The sequence below is a fragment of the Furipterus horrens genome, unplaced genomic scaffold (assembly GCF_987537825.1).
Source record: "Furipterus horrens unplaced genomic scaffold, mFurHor1.1.pri manual_scaffold_4, whole genome shotgun sequence".
Taxonomy (NCBI): Eukaryota; Metazoa; Chordata; class Mammalia; order Chiroptera; family Furipteridae; genus Furipterus; species Furipterus horrens.
This window is the reverse complement of record NW_028327174.1, coordinates 189,652,951-189,677,767: the sequence shown is the minus strand read 5'-3', so window position 1 is coordinate 189,677,767 and position 24,817 is coordinate 189,652,951. Positions and strand designations below refer to the sequence as shown.

Genomic DNA, 24,817 nt, shown 5'->3' with positions numbered 1-24,817 from the left:
GAACTCACCTTGTACAGCACTTACGTTTCACATCCATGAACAGTTGGGATGCATGTTTGCCGAGTTCCTCTTACTCTTTTTCATCTTTTCTTACTTGCCCACTTGTGTTGGGTTAATGAGTTGTTAGATAAATGACTTGTTGTTTGACTGAGTTTACTTTTTGGTAACTATCGGTGACCTGAGAGGTGAGCAGAAGCCTGTCTATCACAGGTGCCTGATGCTGTAGACACACCCTGCCTCTTAGTCCTGTAATAACTGTATTGGTTATCAGATCTCCTTCTGTGGTATTGCAGTGCATGCAGTCAAGTCACCCTTATTTTATTTCGTAATGGCCCTAAAGCACAAGAGTAGTGATGCTGGCACAATTCGAATACACCAAGGAGAAGCCGTAATGTGCTTCCTTTAAATGAAAAGGTGACTGTTCTCAATTCAACATGTTAAGCGCCATGTCAGTCACCGGTGACTGACACTATACTTTCCATTCGGACCGCATCAGCCACTGGTGACTGATGTCTAGATACATCAGCATATCGGTGAAATCGGATATCACGGGCTGAACAGGAAGGAAGACAAAACAGGCTTGGCGCTTAACGTGTTAATCAGGGAAGAAAAGAATTTGTATGCCACGGTTGCTAAGAACAAATCTTCTGTCCATGAAATTGCCTAAAAGTTCTTATTATAGGTATGTATGTGTAGGAAAAAAACATTGTAGGTATAGAGTTGGGTACTATCTACAGTTTCCGGGATCCACCGAAGGTCATGAATATATCCCCCTGCGGATAAGGGGGGACTATTATACAATGTGGTTAAGAACATAATCTTTGGCTTCAGGCAGACCTAAGCTCTGGTGCTCTGTTGATACTTAATCATAGGTCAGTCAATTCCTTGGCATCTTTGGAACCAATGTCCTTCTTAGTAAAATGTAAACAATCACAGTACCCAACTCATATATTATGAAGAGCGACTGGAATAATGCATGTAAATGGCCCGACACCTGTGAGCACTCTTTAGCTGGCAGCCATGCCTATCATTACACCCATGCAGTGTGCTGGGCTCCCTTCACTTGAGCTGACAATTCTGCGGGGAGAGACTTGTTTCTCCTGTTTCTCATTTGGGGAGGCTGAGGATCACAGAGGATAAGCAGCTAGCCTAAGGTCATACAGCTAGTGAGCACCAGAACTGAGATTGCATGAATGCCCATTGGGCTATAAGGTTCCTCTGCTTTCCCAAAGCATGACATCTGGGCTCTGGGTGACCAGATCCCTCCTGGTGCCCCACACCCAGCCTCGCCATGTCCCCTGTGCAGCCAGAAGGCTCAGTGCTGACATTCCTGTAATGCTAGGAGGTGTCTCTATGGCTGTATTGTGTCATGGGCCTAGTGACAGTGTCCCATTGCAGCAAAGAATATGGAGCGTATATGGTTATGGGACTCGTTGCCAGCCTGGCCCGTGGCATCACAAACACAAGCCCAGCCTGATCGATCAATGAATTCGATTGTGCACCAAAAAATATCAACTTCCTATTGCTCATTATTTCAACTAGGGAAGGAAAGACAGGATGGTGCTACTGTACTATCTTAATTACAATGAAGGTCTGAATTAATAGCAAAGAATAAGTTAGAAACACATTCTTGAGTTGGGGTAAGTATTTTTTCCAGTTCTTTAAGAGAGAAATTGAGCTACTTTTAAAGAGATTTTCACACACACACACACAAAGACAAATGGCCTTTTTTTTTTTTTTTTTCTTTTCTTTTTTCATAAAGATACTGGTTGCTGCTTACTATGACCCTTGTACCAAGAAGTTCTGATCTACGGTGTCTTTTGTAAAAACAGCCGTTGGGGCATCAGGTCATCAGGTGTCCATGCTGGGAGGGCCCGTGTAGATTACCAAGTTCAGACCCTCGAAGCCAGTGAAGGTAGAACTGGGGCAGCAATGGCAGCCAAGAGCAAAGGGTACTGGTTTAAAGGAGACAAACCACAGTGTGGCTCTTGGCCCTTTTCATTTTCTAACTCTGTGACTTTGAACAAATGGCTTAATTTTTTTCATCTTCAGTTTCCTCTCCTGAAAGATGGAGATAATAAGGGTGATTATTTATAAAAAATATATGAAACGGCACTCTCTTATCAGAGTTGGAGTTAGGCAATTGTACCTAATGGAATTGTATTTGTGCAGAGTTGATATTCACAGACCTTTGGCCAGAAGATGGGAGCTAACAGTTTCTAAACTCATGGGCTTTGGAGTCAGACAAAACTAGGCTTAAACGGCCATTCCTAGTAATTATTATGTGGTTCTGGACAAGCAGCTGCCCCTCTCTGAACCTCATATAAATTCGAGCAGTAGTAGCTACTTTTAGGATTGTTTGGGGGAAATAGTGATAATGCAGGTGAAACTGCTTAGCTCGGTGCTTAACACATATTATAGTCTTAGTACATATTAATTAAGTTGTACAACTAACTCATGTTTATTAGGTGCCTAATATGCGTAGTCAGTCTGGGCTCAGCATTCTGCAACTTAGAGATCATAGTGTTAGCCCATTTTATAATGTGAGGTGAGTTGAGGTACTGGGGAAGGAGGAAAAGATGGAGGTCCCTTGGGACCACTGCTTCTTACTTAGTTAAGGGAATCCTCTCCCCACCCCACAGTGCTGCCTCTTTCCTTGAAGACAAATGAAAGAGGATGGCATGACAAAGACAAGACACTCAGATGCTCAACCCTTATATTAAGACTGCTCCTGGCCTTCAAGGCCTACCTCCTCTTGGAAGTCTTCTATACTCCTTACCCTTTGTTGAAACCACAGAACTTTGCAATCTGGAGCTGGCAAGAGTCAGAGAACCTTCTCTAGGTAGGCCTGAATCTACCAGGTCCAATCTGTGGTTGACAAGACCTTCCCTTTTAATGCCACAGAGTCTGTCTACTTCTTCAGTATAGCATGGAGCCTCAGGTAACATCCTGGAAGGTTGGGGACATGTCTTGTACCTAGAATAACTCTGAGACTCCCTCTCATGGCCCAGAAGGTTCCCACTGATTTCCCACCTCTGGTCCTTTTGCTACAGCCACACCAGCTGCCCATTCTTCCAACAGTCTGGGATCCTTTGCACTTAATGTCCTACTTGCCTGGAAGGCTCTTGCCCGAGGTCTTCCTCCCATAAACCAGTCCCTTCTCATTATTCAGTTCTGAGCTCAAACCTTCTCTCCACAGCTAGGCCCTCATGGACAGCCTGTCTCAAGCACTCACATCCCCCCTCCACATTAGTCTTTTTCACCTTCTCCTGTTACATTATTTCTCACATTTACCATCATACAATATTTTGCTTACTCTTCTATTAGCTTGATACAGTCAGGGATCTTGAATCTTACTCATCTTTATAACCTGAGCGCCTAAAATAATTCCTGGTACAGAGTTAATGCTCAATAAGTACTTGTTAAATAAGTGAATGGAGTAATATAAGTGAGGACACCCAGCTATCCAGGATAGCATTGGGGTTCACCTCTGAAGCACTGGACGCAGATGACACTATTCCTCAATAACGATGAGTCCCTGGACAGATACACAGTCTAAGTCTCCATTCTCATTGGTGAAAGGTAGGTGATAATAATCCCTGCTTTTTAGGCTTGCTTATTTGAAAATTAATAGATTAAGTGCCAAGTGCCCAGGAAGCAGTTGGTGCTCAGTAAATGCTTTATAATTATCTTATTTTTGTTCAAATCATTTCTCCTGTAGCCTGAGTTTTCTTGACCACACCTGTGCTATGATTTTTTTGTTCCTCCCTGCATTGATTGCCCAGGACTTCTCAGAAGTCACAGCCTGGTGCTCTGTTTTCTTGCTCTGCCATATAGGTTCACTCTGTATGCTGTGGATACACGAGGGAGACACTCGGAGATCAGCACAGTGACCCTGAGGACAGCCTGTCCACTGGTAGATGACAACAAAGCAGAAGGTAGGTGACCCATTGCTTCACTTCCCAGGTGACTCCCGTATTATCTCCAAGTTTTGTCCCCAACAGTCACTAACCACCAACCCTTTCCTGCCCCCACACATATTAGCATTGGGAGGAGGAACATGGTGCTAAATTAATCAACGCCATGAAGAAAACCTGGAATGGCCTTTGCCAGTGGACACATTTGCTCCTCTTTTATAGAATTTGTCTATGTTTTGATTTAGAGTCAAGGAGTGATGGAGGGCCGGAGCCCCATCACTGTGTCTGGACCCTTAGTCTAGACTTCTTAGAGACCAATCACTTTCGTCCATTTCAGTCTGTGCTGGAGCTGGCAAATCAGTGCCACCAAGAAGAGCATGTCACCTTGTTGCCCCCGTTCACACATCACAGCCCACTCTCCCATCTAGCTCAGGGGTGGCCTCAGAATCCTTAGCATACAGCTGCAGTGAGCGACCATCAGTCAGAGTTAGCATGCAAGATTAAACCTTGTTGCTACTCCTGGTCCACGGAGGTATAAATACAAGGCACAACACCTGACAGAATAAATCCAGTCAATCAGCTCCACCGTACACTTCATTCTTGGGCAATCTGTAGGTGCAGTTTCTCCATCAGGACTGGCAAAGGTGTGATAGTAGCTCACAGGTCCTGGTGGCTCATTTCAAGTTGAGCAAGTGCTTTCTAAGAACCCTGGGATAAGATTGCAGAAGAGACATGGGCCCCACCTTTTTGGAGTTCACATTCCAGAGGGAGAGAGACATTTCTACCAAAGGCTCAGTAGGTAACAAATGTTTTGTGTGCAAGTAGACAAGAGGAAATGGTGAGCTATTCACTCTCAAAGGCAAAGGCATTTGAGGTGTTTTCCTGATAATTTTATTGTATTATTACTATTTAAAAATAGTGCATTTATATCATTTTTCAAAATAAGGAAAATAAAAATCAAAGTAGAAAATAATGCGAAGTAAATGCTCCTCTTGTCCTGACTCCAAGTCCCCCAGACTCTACCTGAGGCAACTGTTGTTAGCAATGACTCGGTGACATATATACACTTTGATTAGTGTCTTCCAAGGCGAAGAGATGTGCTTTCTACTTGGAGAGCAGCCCATGATGAAATGAAGCTACATCAATTAGTAGGAATAGCTGAAAGAGTGGGAATGGTCGTGAATGGCAAGCAGAAGAGTCTGGATTTTCTTTGAAAGTTTTTTGAATGGAGATCTATCAGACCTGATCAGAGGACTATTTTGGAAAACAACAGAGGGAAGATGGAAGGAGACTGTTGAGATGAGCCCAACACAGTTTACTTAAGCCTCTATACTTGTTTGAAACTTTATGTTAAATCACGGGCACAGAAATTATATTAATAATTAAGCTTACAATTATGAGCACTAATTCTGTGCCAGGCCCCATGTCAAGTACAATACTTTATATCCAGCTTTTAAATTAATCCTCCCAGAGCCTCTCACAGTAGATGCTGTTATCACCAGTTGATAGGAAAACTGGACACAGGGTAGAATTAAGGTTTGTCTGCCCCCAAAGACCATGCGCGTGAACCCCTGCACAGATACGCCTCCCTTGTTGCAAGGCATGTTTCCAGCCCCACTTTCCCCTACTGTCTAGTGATCCGTGTCTGCACTCCTCCCCCTCAGAGATAGCTGACAAGATCTACAATCTGTACAATGGGTACACGAGCGGCAAGGAGCAGCAGACGGCCTACAACATGCTGATGGAGGTCTCGGCCTCAATGTTGTTCCGAGTCCAGCACCACTACAACTCTCACTACGAGAAGTTCGGCGACTTCGTCTGGAGGAGTGAGGATGAGCTGGGGCCCAGGTATGAACCTTTGAGGGTGTCTGGAGGGGTAAATTCTTCCTGCTTTCATTTGAATTTACGGGACTCTTTTTCCCATAGGCTCAGAATGGGCTTTATCAAGTAAGTGAGGGTTACAGTCACCTTAGTCATGTCGGGGCTAGATAGAGATGGGACATGGGCAGGGAGAAAGAATCTTGGAATTCTAGCTTCTTGGACTCCTGGAATATGAGATAAGAGAGGAACATCAGTGCTCTTTAGATTAATCAATCCCTCTCCCTGCCCAGCTTCCACCTCCAGTCTTAGAGATGGGGCCCTCTGGCTCCTTGAGGGGCTGTATCCTCACCAAGATTAGGAAGAAGCGCAGTTGACAGGGTCATGGCCCCTAATCCAAGGCTTTTCCCACTCTTCCGTAAGAATCTGAGTATTTCTGGAATGAAGTCCAACAGAGACATGACTCAAGTTAACAGTTATTAAGGCATGATTTTTGTCACCAGCAGTTACTAAGTCAACAACTGTTCTAAGTGCTATGGAGGATTCAAACGTAACTAAGACACCCTTGAAGGCCCTGACTGGGTAGCTCAGTTGGTTAGAGAGTTGTCCTGACAGGCCAAGGTGGCAAGTTCCATCCCTTGTCAGGGTACATACAAGTAGCAACCAATGAATACATAAATAAGTGCAACAATGAACTGATGTTTCTCTCTCTCTCCCCCGCTCCAAATATTTTCCAAAAAATAAAAAGACACAGTTGCCATCTTCTGAAGCTTAATAAAGTAGCGTATAAAATGGCGGCTGCATTTTACATGCCTTGCACCTAACAACATCATTCATTCATTCATTCAGCTCACACTTATTAGCTCATCTTACGTGTTGGTTGTTGGCCATGCAATGGTAAGAAGACGGAAGTGATCCCAACGTACACATAGCTTACTGTTGCAGGGGACTAAATAAGCAATAGAAAGAATACAACTGTAAGTGTCATGATAGCAAAATAATACGGGCCCTCTTGGATGAGGGTTAGAGGTCATTGTGGTAACAGCCCAGGAGAGACAGTGTGGTGCTCCAGGCCAGGACAGCATCAGTGACATGGATACCTGGTGTAGGTAACCCAGTGAAGGCTTGTCCCAAGGGCTGAGACTCTGAGATCAAGAGGGTGAGGAGGGGTGAGAAAGAGGAGAATTGGAGGGTTTGGGGCAGAGGGATTCCTCTGAGGAGATAAAGGTACATTAGGGCAGAGTTCTTCTCTCCAATTTGATAATTTACTTGCTACAAATGTGATTTTTTTTTTTGTCCTCTCACCATACCGTATGTACTTTATGCATTTTGTACACATGATAGATACATACCATCTAGCCTCAATAGAAAATTAAACCTAAACATTTGATACAATGAGGAAAACAACAAAAACAAAAAAAAAAAAAGCAATGTTGTTCCATCCTGGAGGAACCTAAGGCTCTCCCTGTTACAAAGGAGACGGCCGAGTGTTAGAGGAGTCCTAAAGACACAGCCCCAAACCAAGACTTCTGAAATGGAATCTGGGGGAGGGAAAGAGAATGAAAAAGGGGATCTAGCTGCTTTTTCCAGTGTGGTTCACTGCTGTTTAATCCAGGGTCTAGGATCCTCTTGGGTACCCCCTCAAATCCTCTCCCCTGGCCCGGGGGAGCTCCTTCTGCACTTCGGTAAACACTGTGTGTGCCGGATCGGAAAGAATTTCCGAGCAGTTGGCGCGAAGTGTGTGACAGCAGGGGTGGTCAAAGATAAGAAGGGGGAGGTCAGCAGGGGCCAGGCCTGCGTGCCAGCTAAGTAGGGTTAAAGAGTTTGGATTGTCTCCCTGGGGCAATGGGAAGCTTTTCAAGTGTTTTTTTATGGAGGGAGGGGGCGGCGGGGATATTATTAGATCTTCAAGGGAGAAAGATCCCTCGGCCTGCATTTGGAAGCAGAGGTCCAGACAGGAGGGAGGCAGCGAGGCCCCGGAGGCTGTTGTGGTAACAGCCCGGGAGAGACAGTGTGGTGCTCCAGGCCAGGATAGCATCAGTGGCATGGGAGAGAATTGCATGACTTCCTGAAATAATTAATGAGCAGCACATTGTGCTTTACAGAGCGTTCAAATTACCCTGTAAGAAGGACGAAGTAGGGCATCCTCCCCATTTCATAGATGATAAGGAATGGGAGGCCCCGTGGGGTTAAATGAGCTGCCAGGAGTGGCGCAGTTCTTATGGAGTCTGGCTCTGCCCTGAGCTCCCACCCTGAGTCCTCACAACAATTGCAATAACGTTCCAAGAGTTTGAGGCCCTCAAGGGAAGAGATGAGAGCTCTGTCAAAAGATAAAAGGGATCTCTCCCTGGGTTGGGCCTTATCTGTTCCATTGGGTCCTGGACTATAATTGTTTCCCTTTTACATGACAGGAAGGTTCCTTAGATCAATGCTAACAGAGGGTAGATGGGCAGGCCCAGGTGAAAGCTGCTATGTGAACCTTGGCTGCCATCTTGCCCAGGGACAGGGAACGGCTGTCCACTTTCTGGGGCTTTCCCAAGAGCGCAGGGAGTTTGGGTGGAAGCTAAACCAGAGCCACACTCCTGATTTTGTTTTTACAGCCTTCTGGGATCCTTTATGACCCTCTAGGATGTAAGTCTTCTGGAAAGGCCACCTGGCTGCCCATAGAGGACAGCTCACTTGGCAGTGGACTGTGATAACTTGCTAACCTCCAGCTAAACAGTCACCAGCCACTGTCTGCCGATTCCCACCCATGTCACATAGCTTCCTCCTCCTTTGGTCTGACATTCCTCCAACATCACCCACTGGCATGTCAGCAGGAATCAAGGCAAGTGTATCCTCATCCATCAGGGCATTGCTGATAAACTCACTGTGTAGTCCTGGGCTCTGACCTGCACTGGCCCTCAGTCTCCTAAACTAGGAGAACACTAAACTAGGATGAGCTAGTTTAGTAGTACTTACTACTTTTTTATCCATGGAAAATTTATTTTCTAAATAAATCTTACACAGAACACCAGGTCTAAGCTAGAATGTCATCTCCTTAGGAGAGCCTTACTACTTCTACTCATTCACCCTATAACACCTTCATTGTCTTAATTTTCTGCATTGTACATATTAGTTTTAGTATCCATTATTGCATATGTCTTTACTTATATACTCGGCTTCCTTCCCCACTATAATATCAGTTTGTATAGCTAGCGATCCTTTATGCCCTCTTCACCCTTGTAAGTAGGCACTAAATCATTACTTGTTCAATAATTGGGTACTGGGATGAGTGGATGTGTAGACCAGATAACTACAGAGTTGTTCTGGTAGAAGCCAGAGTGGGTGGTTTGAAGCCCCACCTGCCAGGTCTCCTCTTTAACTCCCCGCTGATACCAAGGGTCCTGTAGGCTCCTCGGAGCTCTCAAGGACCTATGGATTACAACTGCAAACAACTGAATTCCATGAACTCTAAGGTCTTTGTAGCTCCAAAGTAGCCTTCTAAAAAGGCATTTTTCTTGCAAATAATAAGAGAACTGAAGAGACCTCACTTAATTAATTTTTTGATTCATTGATTCACTTACTGCGCTTACTATGTGTCAGATTCTGTGTTGTGGGCTGGAGGTACACAAGTGGAGAAGACAGCCTCTGCCTTTATAAGGCTCAGCATCTCATGAGAAAAAGCTGGGAAGCCAAGGACCCAGCAAGCCCTGAAGGTCACAGAGACCAGAGAACGGGCACCATGAGGGTCCTTTCACCTCCAGCCCAGCATATCCTATTTCTCAGGGACCTAGGGTGGCTAGGGTCATAAGAGTATTTCTCGGGAGCATCCTGAAGGCTGATAGCATGGGATGAGCTCTGGTAGGGTTCTCTTGATCTGTAATAACCAACCCTGCCAGAGCTGGAGTCCCATACCCCCATAAAAATTTTTAATGACAAAAGTACATCCCTTACCTCTGCCTAATAAATCTAGCAGGTCAATGTCCTCCAGATCCTGGTTCCCGTGGCAACTACAGGTTACCTCCAGCAGCTGCTCAGAGAAGACCTGCTGACACCCAGCTGTCCCAGCCTTACGGTTCCTATTAGGAGACTTGAAAAACTGAGCGCATAGGTGGCTAGAGACCAGAATTTGCTCCAGTCTGAACATCCCTGACCACCCTTGGGCCTCTCAATTCTCTGTTCGATTTGACTAAAATGGTAGAGTACGGAAAACAGAGTAAGCATGTGAAGAGGTTTTGTTTCAGTGGAATTGATCTCTTTAGACTATGACCTCAGCCTCCTACTTGCGTCCACGGCAGACATTGCTAATACATCACAGAAAGCATCACAGGCTTGGGTCAGCCTGGGAGCTCTCTCAACATAGCCAGATACGAAGCTTTTCCCAGCTGAGGAGTTGGCACACTCTATGAACGTTGTTGCTGTGTTCTTAGTGAAAATAATCAAGCCTGGGATATCACTGCACTTTTTTTTTTTTTTCCATCAAAGATTGTATTAGCTTCTTCCTTAGATATTTTGAATGATTTCTCTTGGAATTTATACAACAATTGAAAATAAGAGCCAACTTATGTTTTCAGGAAATAGCTTTATTGTATTTTATTCTAAAAGTAATTCTTGCTCATTCTGTAACATTCAAATGATACAGACATATATAAAATGGAAAGTGAAAAAATTTTCACCTAAACCCAACACTCCCAACCCAGAGATAAAAATGTTGACGGTGTGCACATACCTTTCCAGATACAGATGTGGATGTGACACAGATGTGCATATGAATAGGGAAATTGGTACAGGCTTAAGGACATGGCTACATCTACATAACCACAACTCCATTTCCATCAACTCTGCTATTTTTAACAAATATATACTCTATGTTCTGTTATCTGGCTGTTTACACCTAACAATACAAGTCAAAATCTCTTCCTGTGGATGCATATGTAAATACATTGTCCTTTTGAAGGGCTCACTAGCCATGCAATTGTATGAATTTACTTCTGTTATAGACAGCATCTTCTTTGCTGTCCTAAACAAATCCGTACAAACACCTCGCCCATTTGCCTGATTACTTCCTTAGGTCCACATGATGCTCTTGTGACATTTACTGTATTTTTCACACTATAAGACACACCTGACCATAAGGCTCACCTAGGTGTAGAGAAGGAAAACAAGAAGAAAAAAAAATTCTGAACCAAATGGTGTACTAACATATTTAATAAAATATAACAGAATAATATTTCAACCATGTAGAGTGAACGGCAGTCAACAGTGGTTATTAAGAACCATCATCACTGTCATTAACACATGACGAGAGACTTTAAGGTTCAAGGACTCTTCTAGCTTTCTGGGAACCCCAAGAACTCATCATTGCTAGTGTCAGAATTGATGAAGCTCAGTTGCTCACAATCACTGATACCACTTTCTTCGCTACCTTCATACTGACCAGACGCCCTGAGATTCAGCAGTAAAATGGGACATTTAAGCGTCCCCAGGGGTTTCACATGGACCCACCGCTTCCTCTTCTAACAGCTGTCGCCACCGCTGACAGGTCAGGTATACACATCACCGTCTGTGATGCAATATTTGCTCCATAAGACACACAGACATTCCCCCCACCCCCACTTTTGGGGGGGAAAATAGTGCGTCTTGTGGAGCGAAAAATAAGGTAATTAATTCCCTTTATCAACCCTGGCTAGAGAATTGCTGTATTTCGAAAGCTAAGGACTAAAAATTTCCTCAGTTTAAGTCAATTCACCCTTGTTAATTCATTCTTCTTGCATAGCCAGGATCTGGGTACCAGGGGAACTGCACACTGCCTGAGAAACAGGTGAGAAATACAGGTTGAGCACCTAGTATGGGTCCAGTCACTTATATCTCATTTCATCTCCTCAACAATCAGTTTTGAAGTTTAAGCAACAGATAATCAACATGGAGTAAGATGAATTGTTCAGGGTTACACAGCTAGTATGAGAGCCCAAATACAAAGCATCATCTTCTGATATCAAACCAATGTCTCCCCCATTTATAACATATTGCATCCCATGATATGTGCACAAATAAGGGAAAATGTACTGTGAGTCTCACTAGGAAAATAAACAAGATGCTTCCACAACAAAGGGAGAACATGATTTATGGTCACTGGGAAGATCTGGAAGACCTTCATTCTAGCATGATTTCCATGCATGAATAGACTTCAGTGAATTCGGTTCCCTCATCTTAGGAACCAAATTCTTTGGCGATTGGGTCACACCAGGATCTGTTGTGAGGTGCTCATCAGATGCTCAGCAGATGGTATTTTCCTCTGAACCAAGCCCCTAATTCATTGTAGATTAAATAACAAACAATCTACTCCGACTTCCACTACCACCCAACTCCGCTATGGTCTGAATTGTTAGTGTCTCCCCCAACTATGTATGTTGAAGCCTAATCTTCAATGTGATGGTATCAGGAAGCAGGGTTTTTGGGATGTGATTAGGTCATGAGGGTAAATCCCTCATGAATGGGATTAGTGCTCCTATAAAAGAGACCTCAGAGAGAGCTACCCCCTCCACCACGTGAGGGCTCAGTGAGAAAGTGCCATCAATGTACCTGGAAGCAGGCCCTCACCAGCCACCAGTCTGTGTCTGCTGCTGCCATGAGCCTGAACTTTCAGCCTCCAGAGCTGTAAGAAAAAAAGTTTCTGTTTTTAATAAGCCACCCCATCTGTGGTATTTTGTTGTAGCAGCCCAAATTGACTAAGACAAACTTCTTTCTAAAACATTGGATTTGCTCATCTCCAGTGAGGGGAACCCACTGGAGATATGGAAGGACTCATTATATATTTAGAGGACTCCAGGTTTTAAGTGTTTTTATTATTATTATTATTAATTATTATTATTATATTGAGTCAAAATATGCCTTCTGTCAATTTTAAAATGGCTTCGTGGGTAAAACTTGGGTGCCTTGTAGCAGAGATCTGAGATGCTCTTCTCTCACCCTGTTAACCCTGGTCAAATCATATAACCAGCCTGAGGCTCACTTCTACCATCTGAAGAATGGGAATCAAGTACACACTTGTCTTTTCCCACCACTTGTCTTTAGTCACGAGCAACATAACCACTTGCCCAGATCCTCCTTTCAGTGGACGCATTCCACTCTTGCTTTCCGCACTGCCCCGGAAGACTTGCTTTTGAGACAAACTTCAGCAGCAGCATCTGGCTGCAATTTGCATGTGTCCCTCTTACCAGAAGTGACCGGGGTTCTCCAGATGTGTCCTGACCAGGGCCGCATGAATGAAGTCACTACTTCCCTTAATCTGCCCTCTCCACTTCTGGAGGCTGTGTTCCAAGTTTTAGCAATCACATCATGCCCTTGACTCTCATTAAGCTGGAGGTCAGCTATCACAGAGACATTTAAGCTCCACTCAAGGAGGCTGGACGGAGGGAGAGGGGCCAACAGGAATGTCTCCTCGTTGCCTCTTCTCTTCCTCTCCATTCCAAGGCCCCCTTAAAAATCGGTCTCTGTCCGAGAACTGTGTCAACAATGGATTGGGTAATCGTCCTGGGAATAGAATAGCTGGTCAAAGGTTCTACAATTTCCGGAGAAGTGGCATCTCATCCCAACCCCAGCTCTTTCACAAGCCACTCGTCTCAACCTCGGCAGCTGATATAACCAAGAAATTAATATGTGGTGGGGGTGGCCCTCCTTCACCTCACGCTTCCTGTCTCAGGGGGCTTGAGTTCTGTCTGCAATGAGGAAGATTTCATTTTCGGTATTTTAGAAAAGTGGTCACTCTGACCCACGATCTCGATCTCTCCCTCCAGGGAAAGCTTGGAGCATGCCTGACCTTTGCTTTATGGGTCTCTATTGCCTACAGTTTATTACCCAGTACTCTCGCCGTTTGGTCTTCCGCTCCCCCTCCTCTTCTCCAGCCTTTGAGCACCTCCTACCCTTCTCTTCATGGCTTCGCCCTCTGAATTCTTCTGTCTTTGTAGCCTAAATGCAAACCAACATGCTAAGGCATTGCATGTGGTGGAGAAAGAGCAGGGGTCGGTTAAGCAAAATGACACTGGTGTAGTGCCTGTTATGCACAGATTCCCGTGCTGGATGCCTATGGCAGTCATTCCATTGCAGCCTAACAACATCCCTACAAGAGAAGCATCTCTGTTCCACTTTACAAATGAGGAAGCTGAGGCTCAGAGAGAAGTGACCTGCACTAATGCGCTGTGACACCTGTGTGCTTTCTCTTATAAGGTGCTACTCTGAATCACGTCCAGCTGAGACGTGAGAGCTAAGAAGATTACCTAGGTCATCTTATCCCCTCTCAAATACTGTTATTATTCCCATTTTCCTGATGTGGTCACTAAGAGTTAGTGGAATTGAAGAACTTGCTCATGAATCACATAGGTAATGTGTAGAGCTAAGATTTGAATCTGTGGCTTCAGAGTCAAATATTTCATCCCAGCTCTGTATGATCAGGAGCCTTGCTTCTAGCTTATCCTTCATAACTAACTTAAGTCATTTCTTGAGGCAAATTATTTTCTCACTCCAAACCTGGGTTTCCCCACCCATTCCAAAGGAAGCCTGGTCCAGGTGAGTTCCAAGATTCCTGTGGAGAGAATGACTGAGCCTATGAAGACAGAGCATCTGGGTAAATTGGAAGAATAGCCCTTTGAAGCCTAATTTGTATTTGTGGCTTATTTTTAGGACTGGCTGGATCATACTGTGACTCTTCATAGTCCCACAAGTAAAATACTTTTCCATGGCTTAGAAGAGTCCAGATGGTCTGATCTCTGCAAGCCGACTGGTCTTTTACCCATTCTCTGCACTGACCACTTCAAACAATTGGTGGTTTTATGTGGTCTCTAGTCTAACTTTGGAGGGGCTATTCTCTATGCCTCTCTATCTCCCTGAAGAAAAAAAAAAAGTTTAATCATTGAAGACATAGCTTAGATACTACACCCTCTAGGAAGACTTCTCTGAGCACCCAAACTAATGATTAGGTGTTCATTTTATATATTCTCATAGCACCTAGCATGTTCTTCAAACCAGCACTTTGCCCCTATACTAGAAGGTATTACTATTTTTGTCTGTCTCTCTCTTGCCATTGACTTACAAAGATTCTCGAGGCTTAAAACAGTACACAAATAATAATGATAGTGGTTCCGGACGAGGTGATATGGTGGTGAGACATTCTAACACAAATGAGGGGGTTACTATATGCCAAACAGTTTCCTAAGAGTTTTATATGTATTTTTGAGTCGTCACTATAACTCTATGAGGTAGGAAGATGGCATTGCCTTTTTATAAATGAGGAAACAGAATAAGTAGCTTTGGAAGCACAGAGGGAAGAAGCAAACAAGCACCCCTAAGAACGACGATACCTGGGTGTGTTCTCTTACCTAGTTCTGGCTGCCAGTCTTGCTCTCCCCCAATTCAGTTCTCCTCAAGGTGGTCTCAGATCTTTGAAAACACTGCGGCTCTGCACCTGTTACTTTGGTTACCCTTCAGTAACTTCCCTGCTTACCATGAGACAATAGTCATAGATAACATTAATTGAGGGCTTATTATTGATTGATTCCTGAATTCTGTTTTGTTTTTGTGAAAACCACCCTTGGTGATGGGTACACTTATTATTCCCATTGTATGGGTAAGGAAACTGAAGCAAAACTGGTTAAATAATTTCATTCATGTCACAGAACTAGTCAAACCCACCCAGTCAGGCTCCAGAGCCTGTATGACGCACCGTGACTTTATACACCCAGTTTCTAAGCTTCAAAGGCCTGGCCCTGCCACTTCTCCAGTTTCCCACTGTGTCCCCACTGGCACTGGATGCCAGCCATAAGTTCTCAGAACTTCCTTGCCACCCCTCATCTCTATGCCTTGACCTGTGTCCCCTGTGATGTCCTTACCCTCTTCGTTCCCTGACCCCTCCTCATTTATAAGACTCAACACAAGCTCCCCTCCTCCTGAGATGTCTTCTTGCACATCCCCAATCCTACCCACACACATTCCTCTGTTTTCCCACAGGTCCTGTGCCTCCTTCTATCCTTGCTCTTCCCATCTGTGTTGTGACTTTTAATTTGTCTGTCTTCCCCACTGGATGGGGAGCTCAGCCATAGAATAAGTGCTCAGTAAATGGGCAACCAATGACTTTATCCCTTGGACTTCACAACAGCCCCATTTTTCAAGTGGAGAAATAGGCTCAGAGGCATTAAGTAAGTTTCCCAAGGACACAGAGCTGTTAAGGAACAAAGCAAGAACTCCAGTGAGGTGGGGTGAGGAATGGACTCCTCAGGCTGCCCCCTGGGGATGCCTGTCAGAGGGAGGGAGTACTGTGGGCAGCACAGCCACTCAAGTGCGATTATGAAGCTATGAATTCTTGGCACCTCAGGAAATATTCCACCCGAGTGGTGAACTATACAAAGAGGACTTTTTAAAAGGCACCTCATAAATCGTGCCCACAAAAACATACACGCATAAGCCCGGCCCTTTTCCAGCCACCACACAGGTGCCTGACACAGTCTCCCATTTGTGGGGACTGTTGTCATAAAACATCCTACCTCCCGGGGTCTCAGAGGGGCATGGGGAGGGCAGCAGGAGGAAGCCTGTTATGTAGCCTCTTGGGGTTCCCTAGCATCTAGGAGGGGATAGGACATAAAGAAAAGTGGATCCCAGGGAGACAGGCACATTGACAGTGACACTGACTGGTGGTAGGACCAGGGAAAAGGACATTTCTCTCTCTTTCTCTCTCTCTCTAAGCCTGTTTCCACAACTTTAATGAGAGCAGGTCATTGTTTCTCAACAGGGGGTGCTCTTGGCATCTGGCGGGCAGAGGTCTGGGGATGCTGTAAACTTCCTCCAAAACAGCCCCCACAACAAAGAATATTCCTGCCTTTGAGAAACCTCAGACTAGGTCATCTCCAAGATCCTTGCCAGCTTTAATTTTCTATGCAGCCATCACACCTCCGTGGGGATTCTCGTTTGGTGCTGCATGAAGCTCTCTAGATGAAGTACTAATGATGAACACCGTGGTGCAGGGTGATGCTTGCTTAGACTGCTGTTCAGGGTGACCTTCACCCAGAGACATCATCATAACAATTCCTTATAGCAGTAGCTGTCGTTTAGTGGGTGCTCGCTCTGTCCCAGGCTTTGACATTTCTCATAGTTAATCTCACAACCAGTTCAGGGAGGTAAGACCTCCACATGTGCTAGGCTTTGATGTAAGATTCCTAAATTTCCTGACTGTGAGAACAGAGTCTGAGGGAATTAGAGAAGCATGAAAGCCGGCAGAGAGGGACTTGTGGGTTTTCAAGGCCTCGATTTAAATACCCAACTCCAGTGGTCAGCTTGGTGTTTGACCTTGCCAAGTAATGTCATTTCTCTGAGCGTTGGGCTTCACGGTTATTAAGTGGAATGCAAAGAACAATACATGCAGGGCTGTTGTAAAGATTAAATAATTTTAAAAAATGTTTGTAAAGTACTTACTCAATTCCTAGCACATAAGACCCTATGCACACCTATGTTCACAGCAGCACTATTTACAATAGCCAAGTGCTGGAGACAGCCTAAGTGCCCATCTGTAGGTGAGTGGATCAAAAACTAGTACATTTACACAATGGAACCCTTCGCAGCAGAGAGAAAGAAGAAACTTCTATATCTTGCGAAAGCATGGATGGAACTGGAGAGTATTATGCTTAGTGAAATAAGCCAGGTGGCAAAAGACAAATACCATATGATCTCGCCTAATACAGGGACATAATGAACAAAATAAACAGATGAGCAAAATAAAACCAGAGGTGTGGAAACAAGGAACAGTAACCAGAAGGGAGGCGGGGGGAGAAGGAGGGAAAGAAGGGGAAGGGTCTAGTCAAGGCACTAGTATAAATGACCCATGGACGTGGAAAACAAGGTGGGGATTGACTGTGGGAGGGAGGTGGGTGGTGGAGAGCAACGGGGGAAAAATTGGGACAACTGTAGTAGAACAACAATTAAGAAAAATTTAAAAGTACATTTTGGTATTATAGTTGTTTATTATTATAATAATTTCTCCAGGATCGGAGTCCCAAAGCTGTTGACCTTATTGCTCCTAGGACTCTCCTATCTTAGTAGTGAAAAGGACAGGTCAAAGGTTATCCTTGTTTTTCATTCTTTAGACATTGCACAGTTGGAGAAGAGAGGAGTAGGTGATTTTTGAGTAGGTGTTTACAATGCCACACTCAACGTCAGGAATGGATAGGAAATCACTGGGACAGTGAGCCCTCCTTTGTCTGTTGGTCTTTATTCAACTCTCAAAGGCTCTACCTTTGGCCTGGGCTCCTCCTCCTCACTGTCTCCTCCTACCTTTCAGGAAGGCCCACCTGATTCTGCGGCGGCTAGAGAGGGTGAGCAGCCACTGCTCCAGCCTCCTGCGAAGCTCCTACATCCAGAGCCGCGTGGACACTGTGCCCTACCTTTTCTGCCGCAGTGAGGAGGTCCGGCCCGCGGGTATGGTGTGGTACAGCATCCTCAAGGACACCAAAATCACGTGCGAGGAGAAGATGGTGTCCATGGCCCGAAACACGTATGGCGACTCCAAGGGCCGGTGAGGGAGGGCACCACCCTCCATGAGCACAGAGACTCTCCGTGGGAGGGGGAGCAGTACTCTCGTGGATCCTGGGGCCTGGGTGGGCTGGGGACAGCTGAGGATGCGCTTGGCAATGAGGCTTGCCAGCAAGGCCAAAGCAAACTCTCTCTCTTGTGGATAGCCGACAGAGAACTTTGTAACCGCTGGAATTATCCATTTCTCTCTCTCTTTTATTTTTTCTATGATTTGACTCTATTGAAGTCTCTCCTTTTTAAACATTTTCTTATGGATGGTGGTCAGTTCCGAGGCAGGAGCTTTCAGGTGGAGACCAAGCGGCCTTTCCTCTTCTTCCTTCCTGCTGCCACTCTGAGCTTCCTTCCAGCCATGGACCCCTGGAGGAGGCCTGTGGAGAGACAACCGGACCTCTTCAGCATCAGGAAGGAGGCCCCGCGGATTGCTGCAGTGAGGAAGCTTGGGTCTTTAGGACTTTTTTTCCCAGATGTTATTGAGTTTGCAGGACCCCTGCCTCTTCCTGCTACCTGGGGGTCTGCCCAGAGTCCCTGCAGGACTTTCCATGCATTAAAAACTCCTGTTGTCTCTCTTTCTGTTTGGGTAGTGTTTCTTACCAACGGGGGACCTCTGTTTCTTCCCTCCACAAATATGTATCGATTATCTATTATATGCCAGGCACGGGGCATGGAACGAAAGACAGAGAAGCTCCCTGCTCTCAGGGACCTTACCGTCCGGTGGAAGGAGAGAAGCAATCTGGTGATTTCAGGCTGTGATCGGGGAAGAATAGAGGTTCTTGGAACTCACTGTTGGGTCAGTAGACAAACTGGAGGTGTCCTGAAATGCTTTTTTGAAAAAAGTGATACCTGTGCTCAAAGGATGGGGAAGACTAAGCCAGACAGAGGAAAGAAGCATGCAATTTGCACCAGTCAGATGGGACACCATGAACGGAAGCACAGAGATGAGAGAACACATAACTCATTTGAGGGCTGAAAGCATTTTCATTGAGAAATAGGGATTAAAATAGGAAGTAGCAAGGGGTAAGGCTGGGAGCAGGGCCGGGCTTGAGAAGCCTTGAACATAAAGTTTGACAGTATTTGAAGTAACTGAGAGCCACTGCAAATAGTCAACTTGTTCTTTATGAAAAAAATTTAAAAACATTCCTGCTACAGGGTGAAGGTCGGACTGGAGAAAGCCCTGAAGAGGGTGACTGTTGTCATTTTCCAGGCGAGAAGTGATGGCCGTTTGGATCCTGTGGTGATGGGGGAGACAGTCCACCTTTCTTTGAAGTCTTTTAAATGCCACTTGAACCGCTTCCGGTGTGTTACCTGGGAGGGTAATGAGTACAAAGAGGCATTATAGATTTCTAACATCTTGACATTAGCTCAGAGACACTGACTGACTAGACAAAGTGGGAGGTAGGTGAGTTATTTTATAAAGCAAGGATGGCGCCTGTTAAAGATGAGAGTTGGGCACTGGGGACGGTTCAGAGACAGAGATGCTGAATAGCAGTAAAGTGTAAGTAGTTAAAAATATGCCCACTTCTCAATATTCGTGAGTGCTGATGAGATCAACAGTCCCCTTCCTGCAAATATACTGCGGAGCTTATTCCCCCTGCCCTCCAGGACTTGAATCCTCATTGAGAAATAAAGCAGAAGGAGACCCTTCCACATGACTTAGATGCCTGGAGATCTGCTCAGCTCTCAACAATCTAAGCTCAAAGGTGCTCTTTCAAGAAGTTGTGTGACTATTGGATTTACATTTCTGGAAGTGTATAGTGGGAGCTCAGATGAGTAAATCCTCCCCACAGTTTTGATGGCTTTTCTCCAAGAAGCAGTATATTCAGAGAGAAACCAGCATCTTACCAAAAAAAAAAAAAAAAAAAAAATTAATAGGTACCGTTCATTGAATAGTTGACTGTCTTTGTCAATTTCATGTTTCTCTTATGGTATAAAAGAAGACCATAGATGGGGTGACCTTTAAACGATTTTGTTTCTCACAGTTCTGGAGGCTGGGAAGTCCAAGGTCAAGATGCAGGCAGATTCAGTGTCTGGTGAGACCCCTCTTCTTAGTTCATAGGTGGCAGTCTTCTCCCTGTATCCTCACATGGTGAAAGGGAAAAGGGAATTCTCTGAGGTTTCCTTTCTGAGGGCACTAATCTCATTCACAAGGGCTCCACCCTCACAACCTAATCACTTCCTGGAGGCCCCACCTCCAAATACTATCACATTGGGGATTAGGTTTCAAAATATAAAATTTGGGGGGACACAGGTCACATGCCAAGCTGTGTTCTAAATTCCTCTCATATATACCCTTTCTTAAACCGTAGGTCCCAGGCCTTTGCTGAGTCTCCTCATTGCTGTAGCTTTTCATTGTCTTGACCCAACCTGAAGAAAAATTTAGCTCAACCGTTGCAGAAAATTTAACTTCCCAGGGTGCTGGGGCTGTGGTCTGAACCTGATTAAGTCTGACTCTGACTGCTGCCATTCACCAGCTGTCACTTTGGGTGAGTAATTTGATGTCCAAACCTCAGTTTCATTATCAACAATATGGGGTCAGTGATAGTCCAGCCCGATGGGTTTGTTGTGAGGCCTGAGCAAGAGAGTAACTCTAGTGCATCCAACACATTATACAGCAGTTGTGTTCTCCTAATGGGTACAAAGTGCATAATGATATGAATCTTGGGGACATGGCTAGGAAACATTGCCTGGGAGAGGTTTACAGAAGTCTGATTAAGAGGTGGAATGAATAACTATCAGCCTTGAGATCTGTGAATTGTAAATAGTATCAGAAATTTAGCACAAAGAAGAGAGACCATGATGGTGGAACTGAACGCAATAGCAAGAACCCCAGGGAGAAATATGTGGTTTTCTTTGAGGCTCTCACAGATAGTTGTGGCCTCTGGATAGCTGCTTAGTTGGCCAAATTAACTGGCCCCTGAGAATTATCTGCAGTCAGGCTGTCCCCAACCTGTTCTTCTGTCCTCATCCCTCTGGTTTCAGTCAGTTTCCTGATGCTGTGGAACCTATTGCCCAGACTAGCCACCCTTAGGCTCTCCACAGTGAGATTCCAGAAGTCTGACTAGATAGGGTTGTGTGTGTGTGTGTGTGTGTGTGTGTGTGCGCGTGTTTGCCCCGCCATGATAAGAAAGGAGGTTAGATCAATATTTGTTAAGATGTTTTATAGGAAAAATAAAAAATCTTGAAGTGCAAATGAGGTTGCTGGGTCCAGCACCCACCCTGGCCTCTGCATGGCCACGTGGATTCATGTGCTGCCATAGAAAATGCCAATGTAGCTCACATCCCAGTGTGCTGGCAAAGATGGGACTTTTTGTGTGGTCTCCACCATTGAATAAAGAAGTTGTGAGCACACAGAAGCATGTGTTGGGGTGCACAGGAAAGTGCCCCTAGATGACTCCCATCTTTCGTATGGTCACAAAGTGTCTTTTGGGGGAAAGCTTTATGATAAAGAATGGGCTGCCTAGACAAATGCTGATAACTACCACATATGGTGTCCTCATCAAATCAGTGATTCTACATGCGTATCTCATTTAACCATGTACAAAACAGTCACGTGCTATTTATGATTACTATTTCACAATTAAAGGAACTGAGGCTTAGGCAGGTTGAATAACCTGTTCCAGATTCTATAGCTGCAACAGGAAGCAATGATGTTAAAATACTGATACCTAAACTTGAGAAGACTGAGTGTTTCAAATTGGTGAGCACTGTGCCTACCACCTCCTTGGGCAAATGGGTGTAATGCCTCCTTCTTCATCTTAAGTCAAAGTCTAGGTCCCTTTAACTTCCAGTCCCTAGGTGTGGGGTACTGAGATGAACAGGACCCAGACCGTTTCCTTAAGGAACTCCCAGAACTTAGCTAACTAAATACAGTGTGATAAAATCAGACATTTTGGAGTCATGCCAATGTGGGTTTAAGTATTGTCTGCACCTTTTTTAGTGAAAAGGGGCGGGTCCCTGAGGAAAATTCATAAGGCAAGCTCAACAGGTATTGCCAAGAGGAGGCTCAGGTTAGCTGGCATTAACTTATCCTTCCATAACCTCACTTTCTTCACATATAACAGGGATAAATACACTACCTCAAAGGACTGTTGGAACGATTAAATTAGATAATATATAAATTTAATATATTTATATATATTAAATATATATATAAAGTCATTGAGTGCTTGAAAACAAAAGCTCTCAGTAAGTAGTTATTACAGTTGCTTATTTATATGAGAAAGGATGGGTGCGATTAGCTCTGCCATTGGAAGGCAGGCCTTGGGAAAGCCTTCACAGTCAAAGGGTGTTCAGTAAGTGGAGCAGTAGGGGAAGAGCACTATGAGTAGAGAGACCAACATATCGGTCTGAGGGATGGTGAGCAACTGGTGTGGGCTGAGAGATGGAAGCTGTATTGGGAGAGGCTGGCAGAGCGAAACTGCTGGCCATTGGAAAGCATTGACTTGAACACAGGAATGTTACATGAGCAGATGAGCACTTTGAAAAAACTTCTCTGGCTGCAGGTCGGAGAGTGGAGAGAAGGGAGAGAGCCAGTGGCATGGAGACTACATAGAATAGGAAAGGAAAGATAAGACAGGATAGGATAGGATAGGATAGGATAGGATAGGATAGGATAGGATAGCATGGGATGGGATGGGATGGGATGGGATAGGATGGGATAGGATGGGATAGCATGGGATGGGATGGGATGGGATGGGATGGGATGGGATAGGATAGGATAGGATAGGATAGGATAGGATAGGATAGGATAGGATAGCATGGGATGGGATGGGATGGGATGGGATAGGATGGGATGGGATGTGATGCATGGGATGGGATAGGTAGGACAGCAGACCGGATAAGTGTTGTTTAAGAGGGAGATGATGATGCTGGAGCCAGAGCCATTGGAACGGGGAGGCTGGATCTGAGTGGTATCAAGGAGACTGAGTCAACGGGACCTGCTAACTTCCCTTTTCCCTCCGGTGTCTGAACGTTAGACTGGGCAGAACCAGTTGGGGCATGCAGTGGATGATGAATCACATGACTTAATGGGCAGTGCATACATGAGGCATGATTTACATCATGAAGTACAGCAGCTGGAACATATTAGAGCCAAAAATATAATTTAACTTTACATGGAAATCATGCATGGACCTGTGTGTAACTATATACACATACGTTATGATTTCCAAATGCAGGCGTGTGATCTATAGTGAGGGCTGTGTAAAGCCAGTGTAGAATCTTATGGAAGAATGAGATACCAGACTTATGGAAAGAGTGCTGGATTCTTCCTCCTCCTCATCTTCTCCTCCTCCCCTCCCTCTTCTTATTTTTCTCCTCCTCCTCCATCATCATCATCATCACCATCACCACTCTGATTGATTGCTTACCATATGCGAGATTGTTTACATATGCAGTATTTTACATGCTCCTCAAAACGACTCTGTGATACATAAATTATCATTCCCACTTTATAAATGAGGTAACTGAACCCTACAGGGTTTAAGTAACTTCCTGGCCTTGGGCAGCTAGTAACTGGCAGAGCCAAAATTTCAACCCAAGTGTCCTCTGACCCCAGAATTTCAACTATTATACTCTGTTGCCTCCTGAGGTAGGGAGCTCTGGGTTCTAGTCTTGCCACTGGAGCAGAGTGACTGGATGGCCCTGAGCAAGCCATTTACCCTCTCTGGGCCTTGGGTTCTCCATATGCCCCAACCACAGTGGGGAAGATGTATGAGACATGGGATTATATTAGACGATGACTCATGTACAAGAACATATTTCGTCTCTCTCTCCCTTTTATTGTCACTACCTCCCACTGAAGTTGACAAAGGCAGAATGAATGGCTGCACTTGGCCAGTCTAGAGAGGTTTAAGATCCGAGCAAGGCTGGAGCAGAGCCTGGGCCCCTGGCCAACTCTGCTGCCCTAGAGATAACCCCAGTCTCAAACTCATGACCAGACAAGCCACTGGTCACAGAAGGTCCAACAGCCTTGGACAAGTGGTCTCTCCATGTCTTGGTTTTCTCTTCTGCAAATTAGGGGGAATAGTAGCACCCCTCAAAAGGTTTTAGTGAAAATGAAATGGGTCAACAGGTCAGATACATAGAACAGTATATGACAGATAACCAGTAAGTGTTAGTTGTTGTCACTCTTGTACTCAACACCCTATTCTGTAGCCACACGAAAAATGCCCATTCATACCCTCCCTCTTAGCCTTTGAATGTGCTGTTCCCTCTGCTGGGGCTGCCCTTCCAGCTTGGGCAAATTCAGCTGACATGTTGATCACTGGCTCGCTGAGACCTTTTGTTGCTCCCAGAAGTAGTTGGTAATTCTCTCATCTGGAGTCTTGTATTGGGGATTGCCTCCTTCTAGCATTCTTCTCATTCAATATCATTGTCCCTGTAGGACCATGAACAACACAAGGCCATGGATGGGATAAGATTCTCTGTTCTTGGACTCTTTCATTGGAGTCAACTCATAATAAAAGTAGTTCATCTAGTAAACTTGAGCCTGATGCCTAGAATGAGGGGACCCTGAGGGGGGATCCCTG

At 45.0% G+C, this 24,817-nt stretch overlaps 1 protein-coding gene across 3 annotated transcripts in view; it reads left to right on the top strand.

The window, feature by feature from the left end:
- Nucleotides 1-18,856, top strand: part of ASTN2 (astrotactin 2) — an 839,367-nt gene extending 820,511 nt beyond the window's left edge. For all 3 annotated transcript variants that reach the window (XM_090274637.1, XM_090274635.1, XM_090274634.1), the window contains 3 exons: nt 3,838-3,938; nt 5,582-5,765; nt 18,040-18,856. In XM_090274637.1, coding sequence (XP_090130763.1) covers nt 3,838-3,938; nt 5,582-5,765; nt 18,040-18,277 — 523 coding nt within the window. In that variant the 3' untranslated portion in view covers nt 18,278-18,856. The remainder of the gene's footprint in view (nt 1-3,837; nt 3,939-5,581; nt 5,766-18,039) is intronic.
- The last annotated feature ends 5,961 nt before the right edge of the window (nt 18,857-24,817 follow it).